Genomic DNA, 18,344 nt, shown 5'->3' with positions numbered 1-18,344 from the left:
TCATTTTACAAAACTACGCCTTGACTTGCGTTGACCACAGAAAGTCTGTTTATACTTTTGTGAAATAAGTAATTAGAGAATCTGAAAGGTTACATTCATTAACATAACACACTTTTCTCATTACATTTTAAACAACAATCAATCTGTGGCGCGGGAATCGAAGGGAAGGTGAAGGTTAGGATCCCTTCTGACTGCCGAAGGGACATGGAGAGAATACTACACTCTTTGACCACCCCTGATCACCAAAGGAACAGGGAAAGGTTACGACTCCTAAGACCACCAAAACAACAGAGGGAAGTTACGACCACCCTTACACTATTCAAATCTATGGACGTTAAACGTGTCTGGAACGCTTGAATAATGTCGCCGGAAGAACAAAAACAGTTGTTCAATTTCAACAGTGTTTCAGACACTTAACTGTGATGTCTTTTTGAAAATAAGGCAAGTCCGATAATGATGGACATAATATGAAACAGCTGGAAGACAATGTGAATATAACATTAGAATGAATCACTGTACAAAAATTAGTCGTTTTATGATGAAAGAATGTCTTTCATGATACTGTGTTCTCATACTGTAATCCTATATATTTTACAATAAATAATTTATTTCCATGATATCTTGCATGTGTATATACACGTACACTGACACTTGCATTGTATGAATGCTTACAAAGTATATATATATTACTTGACTAATTAGAAGTACAATTTATGTGTTTGCGTTTTGATCTCGTCACATTAGCCATCATTACATATTACTTCATGACATATAACTGTTTAGTTGATGTAATGTTATAAAAGAAAACTTATTTTTATTAGAAACTCCTTACGTCACATCCATATAGTATTATTTACCAAAAGAAGTCTACGGAGTGTGGAAGTGTGTCAGAGCGTAAAAGCGTGTCACGTTTTATATTAGTTAAACGATTCAACGAGTCTGCCTTGAGTTATTTATATCTGATTGGATAGCTACTTTTACTGCTCAACCATGGCCTCAAAATAAGAATAAAAAACCTTTGGATTCACAGTCCAAACACGCCCTCACTAGCCCACAGCTAACCTCGACGTAGAGGACTTGCAGTAGTGTTAGTACCATGCTGTTACCGTAACAATAACAACGGGTTGCTCTATCCCCAGTATTGAAATATAAATAAATTATGCAAACGTTTAAACTACAAAGTATCTTAAGAAACTTTACGTGTGGACTATCGTCGACTGGTTTGTTTTGAATTTTGCACAAAGCTAGCCGTCCCTAATTTAGTAGTGGAAGACGGGAGGGAAAGGAGCTAGTCATCACCACCCACTGCCAACTTTTGGGCTGTTATTTTAACAACGACTAGTGAGATTGACTGTCGCTTTTTAACGTGAAAAGGTGAGTGTGTTTGGTGGGACAGGAATTCGAACCCGCGACCCTCACAGTACAAGTCAATCACCCTTACCACCTGATACTGCCGGGTCCAGTATATTTGGAATTGAAATCAATCCTTTATTCGGTTGTTCTTTTGTTTAAAATGTTATATCTATCCAAAGAAAGTGAACAGAGAAATAAAACAACAAAAACAGCTGCACGAAGTTTAAAATCTAACCCAGTTTAATGGTAATCCATATTTACTGCTTACGCAATCTTTTCTGAGTCAATCGGAAGCTTTGAAGACATAGCTTAATCATTAAAAGTCTGGATAGTACATAAAACACAACAAAACAAAGAGACAAAGTATATTGATTGTCGATTTGACAAATGGACTTTCCTATCTTGGAAACAAGAGAAATTGTTTTATTCAATTATTTCTGATACGCTTATTTGGGTTGCAGCCAAGTCCTGGAGTTCGGAGATAAGCTCGAATCTATGCGATATTATAAAATATTCCCAACAATCTAAACTGTTGATGTGTCATAAGAATTATGATGGGTGCTAGGGTGCTGGTGGTTGGCTACATTAGATCGAAACTAGGGACAGCGGCAGCTAGCTTCAGTGGCTTTATCATAAACACAAATATAATGTGGTTAAGGAGCTGAATTTGCAACCGGAGGGTCGCAAGGTCGAATATCAGTCCCATCAAACATGTTCATCCTTCCACATGTTGGGACGTTATAATTTGTCAGTTAATCCCACTATTCGTTGATAAAAAGTAGTCCAAGAGTTACCGGTGGGTGGTGTTGAGTAGCTGCCTTCTCTCTAGTCTTACACTACTAAATTAGGGGCGACTAGCGCAGATAGCTCTCGTGTAGCGTTGCGCGAAATTCAAAAATAAACAAAAAATTCCGTTATAGGTTGCAAATAGGTAAAATAATAAATGAACATTTTAAAACTTGAACTTTTTTTACTAATTATTTATACCCTGCTGATACAGCAGTAAGTCTACGGACTTACAACCCTCAAATCAGCAGTTCGATTCCCCTCAGTGAACTCAGCAGAGAGCCCGTTGCAGCTTTGCTATGAGAAAACATATACCGATTCTGTAGTTTCTGTAAAATAAATTATTTTTATGTCTAATATTGTGTGACTTTGCAGTTTTGAAAAGTCGAAAAGATTTCGTATAAGAAATAAAATGTTTGCATTTGTTAGCTTTCAACTACTGATGTTTCAACATTTCCATGTTATCCTAAAAGTTTCCAGTAAAGTGATTCACTGAATAAAACTACATTGTATCGATTCGAGAAACACCGCACGCAGTTTCACCGTGTTTGTCATTGGCAATGTAAAACATATAACTTTTTTTTTATATAATATACCAAAATTATCAGGAAATCATATATTTAAATTGTTAACCAGAAAGTTTTGTTTAGAATATGTGACACGTTTTAAACTTATTTTATATTCATTAATATATTTTACTACATTTCTTTTTCGTGATTGACCGTGATTGACCAATAAAGCGGTTACTTAGACTTATAAGACCTAACTTAAACACGGCTACTTAGACTGGTAAGGCCTAACTTAAACATGGCTACTTAGGCTAATAAAGCCTAATTTAAATACGGCCTAACAAATCGTGATTTTTGGTAAAACGACCTAGTTACTTTATTTTTATGCACGGAAAAACTTTTCTATAATACTGCTAAATCGCGCCCGAGTCGTGCCAAACATGCTCGCCCTCCCAGCCGTGGGGGCGTTATAATGTGACGGTCAATCCCACTATTCGTTGGTAAAAGAGTAGCCCAAGAGTTGGCGGTGGGTGGTGATGACTAGCTGCCTTCCCTCTAGGCTTACACTGCTAAATTAGGGACGGCTAGCGCAGATAGCCCTCATGTAACGTTGCGCGAAATTAAAACGAACAAACTAACGTATTTAAAATAATGTATTGAAGAACGCTTAAACGTTCTATTGCCATTAGCAGAGGATGGGTGTAGCCGAGCTAGTCACAGTTATATCAGCAACTCTTTGAACTTTGAGGCATGATTATTGGAGTTCAATTCCAGAAACATTGTATTTCAATAAATGATACATTTTAAAACGATAAAACATACACTTTTTGTTATCACATAAAAAATACATATTATTCAGATGAATTAAGTTGTTACGTTCATTATTCTCTGCTTAACTTACTCAGTACATTATCAAGTTTTAAAACAATTCAGCTCCAAAGAAAACTAAACTGACTAAGATATGCCAAACGTATAAGCCTATATTTACGTTTCTTGTGATTTTTACAGTAAATTACCGATTTTGGAGCATTACCTACTTTTACAGTTTTCGATCTACTGATTTATTAGTATTCTAATATTTTCAATTTTGCACACCTAAGCATGCGGTTCAAAATATTATTTATAGATTGCGTTGCTTGAGGCTTTCAAAATATACAAGGGCGCTTTGGTTTTCAAACCACAGACACGTTTCAAACCAAGTTTAATAGAAATGGACGGTAGTCTAGAGTACACTGCTTTACGTGTAAGTACGTAGTTAAACAAGTTTGAGTACCTTACCCTGTTCTTATAACGCTGTACTTAATACTGCATCAGCCAGCCTTAATGACCAAGAACGCCAGGTGTTTTTTTTATCACTGTTCTTATAATATTTTCCAGTCTCATTACAAGATGTCGCTCTGCTTTCCTCCACGGAGATCGATCCAGATTGACGTGCACAACTTTTAACAACCTGTTATTTTCCTCAACCTTTGTTACGCAGCAACGTCAATGTTGATCATATTTTGTTTCCCAAGTGATGGGTGTCTTCTTACCCAGTGTCTATATTTTTAATATAGTTTCCAAGGTGCATTGGCCGTTTATACAGATGGTTCATTTAATTCGTATTATGATTGTACTGTATACACATTTTATGTACGATCGTAGAGATTATCTAAATTGCCATCCTAATAATGTGAGGATTTTCCGTGCTGAATTTATTGCCATTTGCAGTGGATTAAACATGAAAAATGCAACTTTATATATATATATATACGTACATGTTTTTAAACTCTAAATGTAACCTTCAAGCTTTATCAACCCTTTCTCTCCCACCATACACCCTCGCTTTGGAAATGCTGCTCCTTATGTGATTACTTAGAACGTTTTAGTTGCACGATGCGTTTTATTCGCTTGCCACGATATGGAATTCCATGGTGGGTGGTGACGACTAGCTGCCTTCCCTCTAGTCTTACACTGCTAAATTAGGAACGGCTAGTGCAGATAGCACTCGGGTAGCTTTGCGCGAAATTAAAAAAACAAAACAAAAAAGAAAATATCCACTTAATGAACGTGTTCATACACCTGTCAAGTAAGCCTGTCTTCGGCCTTCTTTAAATCTAATCTTCATGACAATATATTTGTTTTAATAAATTAATACGCTTAATGCAAATGGTGAGCTGGATCCGTTGGATAGTTTTCAGGCAAGAGTGAATTGTATGTTACAGAGAAACTCCACCTCAGCAGGCTAGGTACTAAGGCACTTGGAGAAGCTCTACGTATATTAATTTAAACTAAACTTGCATAGCGTTGAGAGAGACTGAAATTGGGAACAAACAAACTGATATAGCAGTTAAAGTAACAAAGAGATTTAGTGCATAACTTAAATAAGTATGTCAAACTTAAATGTAAGCACAATACAGTGAAAAATAAGGTTAATTACTATTAATTTAATATTAGGGACAAGTTGGATGAGTTCAGAGCCCTAGTTAAATGGAAGACTACAATATTATGTAAATTACAGAATTTTGAAATCTCAGGATATAAGCTATTTAATAATGATATACTTTTTAAAAGAAGATTGGCGGGGGCTCATTATACACGAAATACATTCCGATCCTGTGGGGGCTAGAGACGTAGAAAATGGTAGTTAAAAAAGTATACGTGTAGGGGTTACCATCAGAAGCTGCGAGAATAAAAAATGTTAAACTGGTAATTGTTATACGCTTCCTGTCAAAATGTGATGTCATCTGGAAATTGTATAATGAGATTGGAGTTACTAATAATACGGAGAGAGATTCAATACTTATGGGAGATGTTTTAATTTTAGACACAATAACTGGATTGTGCTGAGTAAAATACTGGTGGAGACAGGTTTATTAAAATGATTCATAGTAGTTTTCTTATTAGTCAATCATGGATCCAACCATGAGAGATGCCATTTTATGTTTATTATTAATCACTAATGATAATATGGTGGCAAGAAGTGAACACTTGGAGAAGAAGTTCATTATATAATTTTGGTTCTTTTGCTGTATGTTGCTAGAGAAAGAAAAGCGATATCGTTTGTAATTTTCAGTAAACGTAATTTTTAAATCGTCAAACAAGTTTCTTCATTAGTGAATTAGTATGAGTTAAAAGGTTATGTGTAAACACAACTGAGAATACTTCTTAAGAAATGTTTTCTCATCAAGATAGCCAAGTTTTTAAAAAGACAAACAGAATAACAATTAAGACCAAACTTAACTAATTTACTAAAGGCATAAAGAATTGGTTATTTGAAGTTAAGCCTAAAGCTACATAATGGGCTGTCTGTGTCCAGTATTCTAAAAATAAAACTAAAATTGACCTGAATCATGTAGACGTTCACTACCTGGTGTTAATAACAAGGACTAAAAACAGACAAAGGATCAGGTTCCAAAAATCTAATTATTGATTACTAATAGTTATCATCTGGCTATCAAAATATTTCTGCTTCCGTTTATTCAATAACGATTTAGACGATCGTACTAATTGCCAAACACGACAACCATCGACATATGACAGCAATAACCTTATCATAAGCACTTAACAACAATACAAAGTTTCTCCAGATTTTTGAGCAGGTGCCTGATGATTGGTACTACTATTTTCAAAAGGGGTGATAGTAGTTTATCTAAAAAAACAGTAATCTAGTTAGTTCTCTTCCTGAAAAGATTTATAAATAAATAAATATGTTAAATCATTTCGTAAAATACGATATTAGAAATGAAAGTCAACGTGAACTCACCAAAAGTAAATTTTACCTTACTAATCTGTGAACTTGATGTTACTTGTTGGTGTAGTTAAACTTTCTAAAAGCTTTTCATAAGATATCAAGATTGGCTAATAAGATCACATTCTTGGAACTAGTAACTTGGAATTGTTCGATAAGAGAAAGCAAAAATATGTTTAATCATAATCATGAGTTCCAGCCTAACTTTGTTACTGCTAGGGTGTCCTGGGGAGTCAGTTTTTTTTATCTACATTAATAACATAAATAGAAGGAACCAAACTAAATAATGTGACTGAAGAAAAAGGATCTTAACATAGTGGTGAATAAGCCACTCAAGTCATTGAAGCAATGTTCTGTTACTTGTAGCTAAGTTAATATAATGTTAAAACGTGTTCATAGACTTATTGAAGACAGAACAAGAGGTAATGTATTTACACAAATGACTAATTAACCATCACAAAAAATACTACTATTTACAGTTTTGGTTTCATTATATGAGAAGGAATGCTGACTTATTGACAATGGTTCAGAAAGAAAACTAGGATGAATCTGGGGATAGAAGAGTTATAATCAGTGATGACGAGAATCCCACTTGTAGAGAAAAATATATATGCAAAAAAGGCTGGTTTAGATTGAGAAAATGTTTTATGTAGAGGAGCGAACAACATTTCGACCTTCTTCGGTCATCGTCAGGTTCACAAAGAAAGAAAAAGGAAACCGACTGATAGCTGACCACATGTTTGAAGGGGGTTGTGTAACTGAGTGTAGTGATGTAGAGGGCGTGCTTAGATGTTTGATTACATTTATTAATATAGTTATAAAGGTGTTCCTTTGTATTGGTTTATTTTGGGCTTGAGTTGTTGTATAAGTAAGGCTTTAATTTTGCGTTTGTTTGTGTTTGTTTCTTTATTTAGTATTTGGTTGTTTTCTATGGTTATGTTGTGTTCATTTGACTTGCAGTGTTCGAAAACATGTGAAGGTGACTTTTTGTGTTCTTTGAATCTGGTTTCAATTTTTCTACTTGTTTCTCGAATATAGAAGTCGTGGCAGTTATCACATTGTATTTTATAAATAATGTTGGTATAGTGTTTGTCAGTGTAGTTTTTATATAGTATAAACCTTAGTTTTGTGCCTGGTTTTTGTAAATTACCATTTAATTTTATTAATAGAAAGAGAGAGGAATGTCAAAATATATTTATTTTATTTTTGTTATTACTTTCGGTTAAGCATCTTTGCTTGCAAACTTTATCGTTAACGAGTTGTTCTATTTTGAAAAAAAGAAAACATGAGACTCTTTAATCCAGTTACAAGCAACGAAACTTCTATATTTATCATTTATTTTGTTTACGACGAAACTGTCTAGAATGACATAAAAACGACAAATGTTTCCTTTAAGTGACTGAAATATACCTAATAAGAACTACTTCATTAATGTCTATTCAACAAGAGTTCCTGGGTTTATTAGCGAGTAACTTAGCACAACTGCCAGTAGACACAAATATGTTAGGATTAAGAGCAAAAGGAATTGAATATAAAATTAAATACATTGCAAAACTGCATGATAAATATAGAAAATCGTTGACAAAACATTTGCATTCAACATTTTTTTCACAGTGACATATACCTAAATGTTTGTGTTTAAGATTTAATTCTACCCCATATATATTTATTATTAATCACAAAGCTATACAAACCTGTGCTGAGTCCACCTTGTAAAATATATAATACTTTATAATTCCTCAATATCTTGTTTTGAACAATAAGATTTCCAATAAAGAAATCATTAAACAAAAACAAATATAACATTGGTTTATTTTTGATTAACCAGTCTGTAATTACATATCCAAGATAACAACAACATTTTAATATACAGTGAGAAATTCAGGTAATATAAAAAGTGCCTCTTGATAACAAAAACTGCAATTTTTTTATTTTTAGAAAAGAAAAAGACTAAAAAACAACAAATTACTTAGAGTTGGATATATTAACAGATGGTATCAACCAATGACTGTTGAGGTCACGTTACGAGCTATTGATATTTCTTGTTTATATTATTCTGTTATTCTTGCAACGACTTTCTTCCTTTCAGTAAAAGCTCTTGTAAAGCTAGTTCTCAGATGGAAAAGATTGCGACGTGGAAAGATTGCCACTGTTTCGTGAAACTTAGAGAACTTCTGCACACTTTCTGGATAAAATCCTCAAATAGAACTTGCACTGTTTCTCTTTTTTGTTTTAAAAAGGTAGATACAGATAATATAATATTTTGTTCCCAATAATGAGTTTACCCGCAGCTGTTTCAAAAGTTAATTGTTTTAGATCATAAAACCTTTTTGCTTGTTGTTGAGCACAAAACAACGTTTTGAGCTATCTGTGCTGTGCCAACCACAGGGATCGAACCCCGAATTTTAACGTTCTAAGTTCTCAACCTTACATTTGAGTCACCAGGGGATATTATTAACAATTGTTACAACTTGTAGGAAAATGTGTCAAAAAATAATAATTATAAAATGTTTGTAGTGTAATAATTTTATATGATTTTGATTGGGAGCTGTCAACTAGATGTGTTGCTCAATTTGATGCTAAGTAGAAACATCTAACGTTTAGTCTCCTACCCACTGAGTGGGTTAGGTATTACATAATCTTTAACGTGTATGTTAAACCAGTTATTGAGCAGTGTGCACTGAGAGCTTTACTGAAAAGAAACAGAAGTAAATTAGTTATGGAGTACACTTTTTGTTTTGGGAGAATATATCTTAAATTGGAAAAAATAAATTTGTTGAAAAAACATACACAACGTTTTGTACTAATAAGTACGGTAAACGTGTAACATTAAATCTCATGAAAGCCCATAGATTCAGGCTTTACAGCTGAGCTTTGTAAGAAGCTTGGAAAATTTATAGTACCAAAGGCTGAACCTTTATTTGTGAAGCTAGAATACGTATATACTAGATAAATAAAACTCTAAAGGAATAGAAAAGCTTTTTTTGTCACTGTTACCTTCTAATGTGTCAACGGTTTGGTCTGAAAGATGTATCGTCAGCCGCACTAAAATCAGTGTTTAATCAGGTATGTTAAAATAAAGCAAAATAAACACAAATGTTAACTTAGATAAGGAACACAACATCTTATTTTGTACATACTTGCGCCCAAAATTTAGGGTAAGAAAATGTTACAATGGTGATTATTCCACTGATGTCTATAAGAATGTACCTCTGACATCTGTTCAATAATCATTCTTATTGAAGGTTTCAAACCAAGTTGCACACAAGTTAATCTTATATTCAAAAGCTTTGTTTTCTCTCTAAACAATCTTTATGGAAAGAGAAATTCGGATTTTGTCATTCTCTCTCTTCTCTTAATGAAAATGGAAATCAAACAACATCCAAGTATTACCATGAAGAAATTGGCTTGTTTTAATAATACCGTTACTTCTCAAAGGTAAATGTATTTAAATATTGTGAGTTGACAATGAATTAGTAATATATTTTCTCAACGATATTAAAAACATATGATAAAGTCCTGCATGCAGTTTAAATAATTAATTAATTCTTTCGCACAAGTGCTTCAGGTGATTCCTTTTAAACAAATAAAATATTTCTCATATTTGAAGCAGCACAGGTTAAAAAACAACACATGATTTCAGTTTCTCTGCTTCTCATAATATAACTTTGAAACTTGTATTTAGAATTTAATCATTTAAAGGTTACATTTTAAACCAAAGCAACAAAGAACATACATTGGCGTAGAACATGGTTTGAGGTTAATTAATTAAATCACATAAAATATTAGATTAAAAAAGCGCTAATTATATGTTGTTCCAGAAACGTCAAGTCTTACTTGCAACCAAGTAAGACGTCCAGACTTAAGGATTGAAACATCTGGACAGTTTTTTTTTATATAATTTGGACGTCTGACAATTAGAACAAAGTTTTTATTCTAGATCTGAGTTTCGCTGTTTTCGTCATAGCCACCTGTACTGCTTGCAATGTTGTGTTTGGTACTGTTAGTTTTATCAACATTGGGGTTAGCACTCAGACTCCCTCTAGCAGCAAGTGACGGTTTACGGAAGTAGCCTGCCTCAGCCATTTCCATTTCTAATCGAGCATGCTCAGCGTCCATCTTTTGTAGGTCTTCTTTACACAAGTGATCAACGATCCCTGCTCCAAAGGCATCGCCAAGTACGTTAATAGAAGTCCGAATTCGATCACTAGATAAGGAATTGGTTTTTCAATTACGATTAACAATTTTTTGACTACATGAGCTACAAAATGAATATTATATACCAATTACAATAGTAACAGTATATCTGTCCAAATAGTGTTAGGGGAAATAATCTTTGAAAAGACTGTGTTCTTCCTGCAGATGTATTCATTTATATACATGCACTTTTAACAATCAAATTAGTTTCGAAACGAATGTTGTTGTTTTTTTTTTATTTTCGTGTCTGTGAAATGAATTGTTAAATGTACAAGGAAATCATAATGTATATTTTAATTCAACCAAAGAACTAAGTTTTTATTGGCATTTTCAAAAGTCAAATTAAATAACTCAGGTTAGAACACTCAAAATGTTTAATAGTGATGAATTATTCACTTATTTTAAGGTAAAGTCATTACTTCTCAACGTTAATTATCTTGAGGTATTGAAGCAATGCTGAAATAAAGAGTTGAAAGCAATTTATGATCACTGGAAGTGTACATTAGATGTTGAGTTTTTTGTTATAAAGCTATTATTCATTCATCACTAACAGGAATGTTCTATATTTGCTTTACTGTGCTTTATGATTACCGATAGGGCCTATCTAATTGCATTGTTTTTTTAACATATTTTACTAAATGATTCACGTACCCAAGTGCTTGTTACAGACCTTCTAATAACATATGCTACTGTATTTTGTTATAGACCTAGCAGTCAATGAGTTACATACGAAACACCAAACAAACGACAGTAACAGTACTAATAATCTTTTTGATCATTGCTATGTGGTCTCAGATGCACTTTACATTAAAATTGAGTATTTGACACAATTATTTCTGGTCATTCCTTGCACTGACTGTTGTGAAAGGAAAAATAAAGTAAACTGAACATTTCTCAATGTGGTACAATATTTAAACCCAAACCGGTAATATTAACTATACGAAATTAAATATTGTTTTTTTTTTTATTTTTCTTCATAAACGTATTTCTTATTCTATTTTTTCATTTTAGTTCAAAAGTTAGCTTATCTTATTCATAAATAATATACTGAGTTTGAATATATTTGCTATTTCCACGACTTAGAAAGACAACAGCATTTATTCATGTGTTTGCTCTAAGAAATAGAGAATTTTTTGTCTTGTTTAACAAAATAATCTCAGTCCAAATAGAATGTATTACGTGCTATTTACTTTTACCTATGTCTGAGTTGTCAATGATTACTCGAAGTTGTATAGAACTATCTGTGCAATGTTCACTGACCTTATGTATAAATACCTATGTTGTTTTTTATCACTGTTAATTACACGAGCTTTTGTATTGTCCATGTTCACTAAAGATATTATACTACTTTACCCTGGTGAGTTTCTCTCAATATTTTGGTTTATTGATTTTTTTTTTGTTCTACATTATTTCTTATATCGTCCGTAATCTTTGAATGTTCACGACTCTGTTACGTACCTATAAATGCTGTTAACTTATCGTTGTTTTGTACTGTGTTTGACCAGCAGTTTTAGATACACTAAGACTGTTTTAAGTTTTGTTTTATGAGACTACTTACAGTAACCAGTCAACCGCAACAATCATAGAGATGTCCTTTGTTGGAAGTCCAACTGCAGACAGCACCAGCAACATGGTAACTAGTCCAGCACTTGGAACACTAGCGGCTCCTATACTGGCTGCTGTGGCTGTCAAGCTGAAAGAAGGGTACGTCTCAAGAGTTACAGTTCAGCATTTGATTAATTAATTTATTTTTTGTATTTTCACAAAATGTACGAACTTGTTCTATTAATCACATCACAGCGTAATATGTAAATGTAGCTTTTCAATAAATACCCATACTCTGTGTGAATAAAATGACTTAAAATATATATACAATTACCTGTTTCATCCATGAATCCCTTCCCAATATGATTTTTATTAGAAATACAAACCAATAGATAGTGCTACTTCTGTCTAATACTTGAAATGTTCTAAGTAATCAATTGCTTGCTCTTGTGAGGTAAGTACCCTCACCTGTTTATATTAACAGTTAAGTCGCAACGTAAAACAGCTATACATATTAAACAGTGCAACTCATAAAGAGCATTAACTAGGAGAAATAAGTATGTTTAAGACACCCATACATTGTCATAGTCAGAGTGATTTAAGGAGTCATACAAATAGGTTATTTTTATTATTATTCACAACCCATTAGATATGTTTTACTTGGAAAATATCGTTCTTTACATCACCTTTTATTCCGTTATTTGTTAATTTGTAAAATGCTGTGTGTGTGGGTAACTTATATTCATAAAACATTAAACAAACAAAAACTATTAATGTTGTTTGTTTGTTTCTGAATTTCGCGAAAGCTACACGATGCGCTAGCCGTCCCTAATTTAGCAGTGTAAGACTAGAGGGAAGGCAGTTAGTCATCACCACCCACCGCCATCTCTTGGGCTACCCCTTTACCAACGAATAGTTGGATTTATCGTAATATTATAACACCCCCACGGCTGAAAGGGCGAACATGTTTGGTATTACGAGGATTCGAGCCCTCGACCCTCGGATTACGAGTCGAACGCCTTAACACACCCAGCCATGCCGGACCTAGCTGTTAATATACACTACTTAGTCACTTTCTGTAAGTAGTGTGTCAGAGTTCCTACATCTGAGAGTCTAAACGAACACAAAATATGCATATGTATGTATGTAAATGTTATTAATATATAGTAGCTTATTAATGCTCTGCTAGTAATTACTAACCCTTTATCTCACTTGCGTATTTACTTGCATTAGTACAAATGTTTACTCGTATCGCGCAGTGTGATGTCCCACATTGTATTTTGGTACGAAGCAAGGCACAGTCTTAGTTGTTACTAAGCAAACGATTTTATTAAACAATGAAAATAACCATGTAATAATATTAATTTTATGTCATCATTTAATACAGGAAATATTCCATTGTTTGGTAACTGTGACCAAACTACGAATGCTAAATAGTTTTGCGTGTCATAATCAAATTAACGTATCCAAGTACAGACTTATAGTTTATGGGAGATGCAATAGATATAATGGTGAACGACAGATAAAGAAGGCGTGGAAAGATGCTATGTCAAGTTCCGACATGTAAAAACTGAAACAATCTAATCGATTATTACTACAACACACAATGTGGACACGTGGTATGCTCCCCGTTAGTACAGCTGTAAGTCTACGGATTTATAACTCTAAAATCAACGGTTCTATTCCCTCCGGTGGGCTCAGTAGACAGCCCAATGTGACTTTGTATCTCTGCTTGGCATTAAAACAGCAAAGAGGATAAAATATTTAAACTAAAATATAAGTAAATTATATATAATACAACTGAATGTGGCTTAGTGGGTAGCGTACTAGACTGGGGATCGAAAGGTCGAGCTACAATATCCTGCTGAACATGCTCTACAGTTTCACTTATGAAAGAGTTATAACTGTGACAATTAATCCTGCCACATAGGCAATGTGTACAAGTGAATGGTTGTCTTCAATAATTTGTTGTAATAGGCGTTGTTCAAGCTGAAATTATTAATACTTTATAAAATAAACATATACTGTTTCCCCTACACCTCGTCAGTTAATAATGATATAAATAAATGTGAAAGACATTTCTAAATATTCGCCAGTTCATCTTTTCGACATATTGATTCGTTTGACGTTGTCAACCATTCTCAGGAAATAGGCAATATAAACATTTTGTTAAACGATTTGAAAGGAACCCTTAAAAATATGAACTAATACTTCTTTATAGAAGCTATAAATTAGTTTTTGACAGAATCGGCTTGTGAAATTTAAACAAATTTTTATTCATACTTTCGAAAGTTTAAACACAATGTATTTTTGTTTATTTGCAGACAAGTTTGTTTAGAAAATAACTTGTGTATTATTACTTACAGTCTATGAACTATCTGAGAAAATTATTTCGTAAAAAAATATTTATGCTACACGAAACGTATACATTTTTTCCAGGCTTTCATAATATCAAAATACATGCTTTGAATAAAATAATTGTGTATGCTACATGATCAAAATAAAATGAGAAAGTGATTGTAGGACGTTACTGAAAATTTGAAATATCTTATTTTAAGATATTTTAATCCACATATCCACGTAGAATGCTTATTAATTTTCATTCATAAGTTTCTAAGTCATTTATTACTGTACGTATATCAGTAGGTATAATGCTATTTTACCTCACAGCGATAATCTGCCCAACACTGAGGTATATCCCGTTCATTTGTGCTATAAAAAGTGCTGCAACAGCTTCATAGAGGGCAGTACCATCCATGTTCACTGTAGCCCCTATCGGCAAAACGAAGCGAGTCACGCGTTTGTCAATGTTGTTATTCTCCTCCAAGCAACGGAAAGTTATAGGGAGCGTTGCAGCACTAGGGGTAAGAAAAAAGAAAGAAATGAGGTGATAATAAGATACAGCACAAACATGAATGTTTAAGAAATGCCATACAAAATATAATGATTATAGAAACACAATCCCACGAATCACTGCAACTATAATATAAAGTACACCATCGAAGACAATAGGCCTACGAAATTCATCGTAAGTCTGCTTTGCTTACACTTCATACTTTCTACAATGATTATTGTTTTCCCAAAAATTGCTAGCTATGATTTTCTGTATTTTTATACCACTGTTATAACTAGACATTCAAAAAGTTCTTGATTGTTGAGATGTTCTACTGCATTCTAATCTTCTTTATCGTAGCACAAGACAGCCTTCCACTTCTGCTATGTCATCAACGGAAATACAATTCTATACTCCGTGTCCCAGTGTTACCGAAAAAATCCGTTTCCTAATTTTCCACTTCTGTACAAAGGTGTCAGTCTTATTTGTCATCCATATGGTAAGAAACTCTTCCCTACTTCTCTAAATATGTGACAAAAAATGTCCTATTTTTTGTAATCTACATATCAAGATGTTCTACTCCTGCTTGTTCAACCCTATGAAAGTAGTCCTTCTCTTACTTTTATACGTAATACGTGTCAGAATGTCTTCCTACTATTTACTTATTCAACCGTGTGAAAAGTAGTTCTTTTCTTACTTTTGTAAATAATACGTATCAGGATGTCCTCCTACTACTTGTTCAACCTTGTGAAAAGTAGTTCTTTTCTTACTTTTATAAATAATACGTGTCAGGATGTCCTCCTCCTACTTGTGCTCCTATGTGACAAGAAAACTTTCTTTTACATTTTAACGTATTCCTCCTACTGGCCTCCGTTGAGACAAGATTACGTTTTGAAAATTTTTTCCGTTTATAAGTAAATATTAACATTGTCAGCAGTAAGGCTAGCCAACTAATTATTACAAACTTTTACAATAAACTTTATATATTCAGCGACAATCTTTCACTGTAAATTCTATTTTGGTTTTGATATTTCTTGGTTTTCCTCTTTAGGTAGGTCTTTTGTGGTTGAAATTTGGTACCTGTTGCGAATAATAATAAGTTCATATTAAACGTAATATTTTAGTACTTAAATATCATTACGTTATTCTATTACTGTTCCTGACTTTCTTCTAATCTCCTTCTTAACCATAATATTGTAAATACTTACGATAGTCTTCACAGTAATATTTTCAGAGGTCGTGTGGTAACACTTCCTTCTCTCTTTATGATACTAAAACACAGATGAGTAGAATGGTAGGAATATAAATAAAGAATATAGTAGGGTATTATGTAAGTTGAAAAATTTAAAACTACTGTATGTGCCTCACCTTGAAGCGGTGCCCAGAGCAGTAACCCATGCTTGGAGCATCCCTCTGAAGAAAGTCAACGGATTCTTCCTTGTGAAGATGAAATAGATGAGAGGAAGAGTGATTGTTGCATGGATCACGAGGCCAGTCATTACTGTGAGCATATATAAACCTAACTGTTGGGCAGTGAGGGCTAGATCTTTGATGGACATAATCTTGCCAATAATCAGTGACATGATACCGAAGGGGGAGTACCTATGAAAATAGTCACATATTACCATTAGGAAAACACATGTATAAGTTAACGATGGCTTCGTTAAAAATAATGATAGTCTAAGAATACTATTTTTTGATAATTTGATATACAAATCACCTCATTAAAATAAAACCAAAAGTTTGTTTGTTTTGAATTTCGCGCCAAGCTACTCGAGGGCTATCTGCGCTAGCCATCCCTAATTTAGCAATGTAAGACTAGAGAGAATGCAGCTAGTCATCACCATCCACCGCCAACTCTTGGGCTAATCTTTTACCAACGAATAGTAGGATTGACTGTCCCATTATAATGTCCCCACGGCTGAAAGGGCGAGCATGTTTGGTGCGACAGGGATTCGAACCCGCGTCCCTTAGATTACGAGTCGAGCGCCTTAGCCACCTGGTCATGCCGGGTCAAAAGAAACAGCCTAAGATAGAATTAAAATAATTTGTTGTCGATATACAAATTATCATGATGATAAACCACCAGACTTACTTCGATGTTGTGACAGCACTAAATCTTGTTAATGTTTGGTTGTTTTGAATTAAGCACAAAGATACGCAATGGGCTATTTGTGCTCTGCCCACTAATGGTATCGAAACTCGGTTTCTAGCGATGTGAGTCCGCAAACATACTGCTGTACCACTGGGGAACTACTGCCTAGTTATATCTTGTTGAACAAGTTATACTATTTTATTTTTTTTTTGTTTAGGTTTCAATATTTATTGTATAACTGTAATTTCTTTTTTCAAAAGAAGACTGCTTTAAAACTTGTGTAAAAAACAAAATCGCTACGGCCCGGCATGGCCAGGTGGGTTAAGGCATGCGACTCGTAATCTGAGGGTCGCGGATTCGCATGCCCGCCGCACCAAACATGCTCGCCTTTTCAGCCGTGGGAGCGTTATAAAGTACGGTCAATCCCACTATTCGTTGGTAAAAGAGTAGCCCAAGAGTTGGCGGTGGGTGATAATGACTAGCTGCGTTCCCTTTAGTCTTACACTGCTAAATTAGGAACGGCTAGACCAGAAAGCCCTCGAGTAGCTTTGCGCGAAATTAAAAAAAAAAAAATCGCTACAAGACATATTACGCATATCTACAGGATCAGAATGTGACACCTAAGCCATTAATTAAGCCTAATCTAAGGTCAACAATAATAACCTGGTAATCGTAATTGATACTGACAACATGATACAAAACAATATACTTAGTATTACAATATAAATTTAAAAATAGAAGATTCCACTGTATTATAATTTCTGTTTATTTCACATTTTCTTTGGGAAGTTTATAAGTCATTGTGACATACAAAAGATAATAATAGCTATACCATTTATTTACAGATGAAAGATGAAAAATATACTGATAATTGTTTATTCTTAGTTTATTTTGTATTGTATGTATTACAGCTGACTGAGCTAGCATATTGTGAAAAAAATAAAGGAATTTTAGAAACCAGTTGAAGTATGCACTGCGCGTTTATTGTTATTGTATACATTTTAATCAAATCTATGGCCAGCAGTAGCAGTAACAACCAATAAAATTTCAGCAAAGTTTGCTGATCCAATCATGATTTACTTGACATTTTTATTTATTTAGACACTATTTTTAGATCTCCAGCAAAGTTATTAAGTCATATAAACACGTTTTCTTGTGTTAGTAGTAATTATGTTAGAAACATTCTGAAAGGTTTTGACTATAAACATACTGCTTTACTTTACTTAATGTTTTGTTTTTATGTGCCTATAGGAAGAAATTAAGGGAATAGATAGCCTATGATGTATGTATGCATAA

The 18,344-nt window shown here is 33.6% G+C and overlaps 1 protein-coding gene across 2 annotated transcripts in view; it reads right to left on the bottom strand.

Moving 5' to 3' along the window:
• Positions 1-8,172: 8,172 nt before the first annotated feature.
• The window catches only part of LOC143237442 (excitatory amino acid transporter-like), a 48,697-nt gene continuing 38,525 nt past the window's right edge, over positions 8,173-18,344 (bottom strand). For both annotated transcript variants that reach the window (XM_076476689.1, XM_076476688.1), the window contains 4 exons: positions 16,322-16,555; positions 14,784-14,978; positions 12,134-12,268; positions 8,173-10,585 (listed from right to left, as the gene is read on the bottom strand). In XM_076476689.1, coding sequence (XP_076332804.1) covers positions 10,315-10,585; positions 12,134-12,268; positions 14,784-14,978; positions 16,322-16,555 — 835 coding nt within the window. In that variant the 3' untranslated portion in view covers positions 8,173-10,314. The remainder of the gene's footprint in view (positions 10,586-12,133; positions 12,269-14,783; positions 14,979-16,321; positions 16,556-18,344) is intronic.

Source organism: Tachypleus tridentatus, chromosome 13 (genome assembly GCF_004210375.1).
Source record: "Tachypleus tridentatus isolate NWPU-2018 chromosome 13, ASM421037v1, whole genome shotgun sequence".
Classification (NCBI taxonomy): domain Eukaryota; kingdom Metazoa; phylum Arthropoda; class Merostomata; order Xiphosura; family Limulidae; genus Tachypleus; species Tachypleus tridentatus.
The sequence above is the reverse complement of the archived record's forward strand: the minus strand, read 5'-3'. Positions and strand labels throughout refer to the sequence as shown.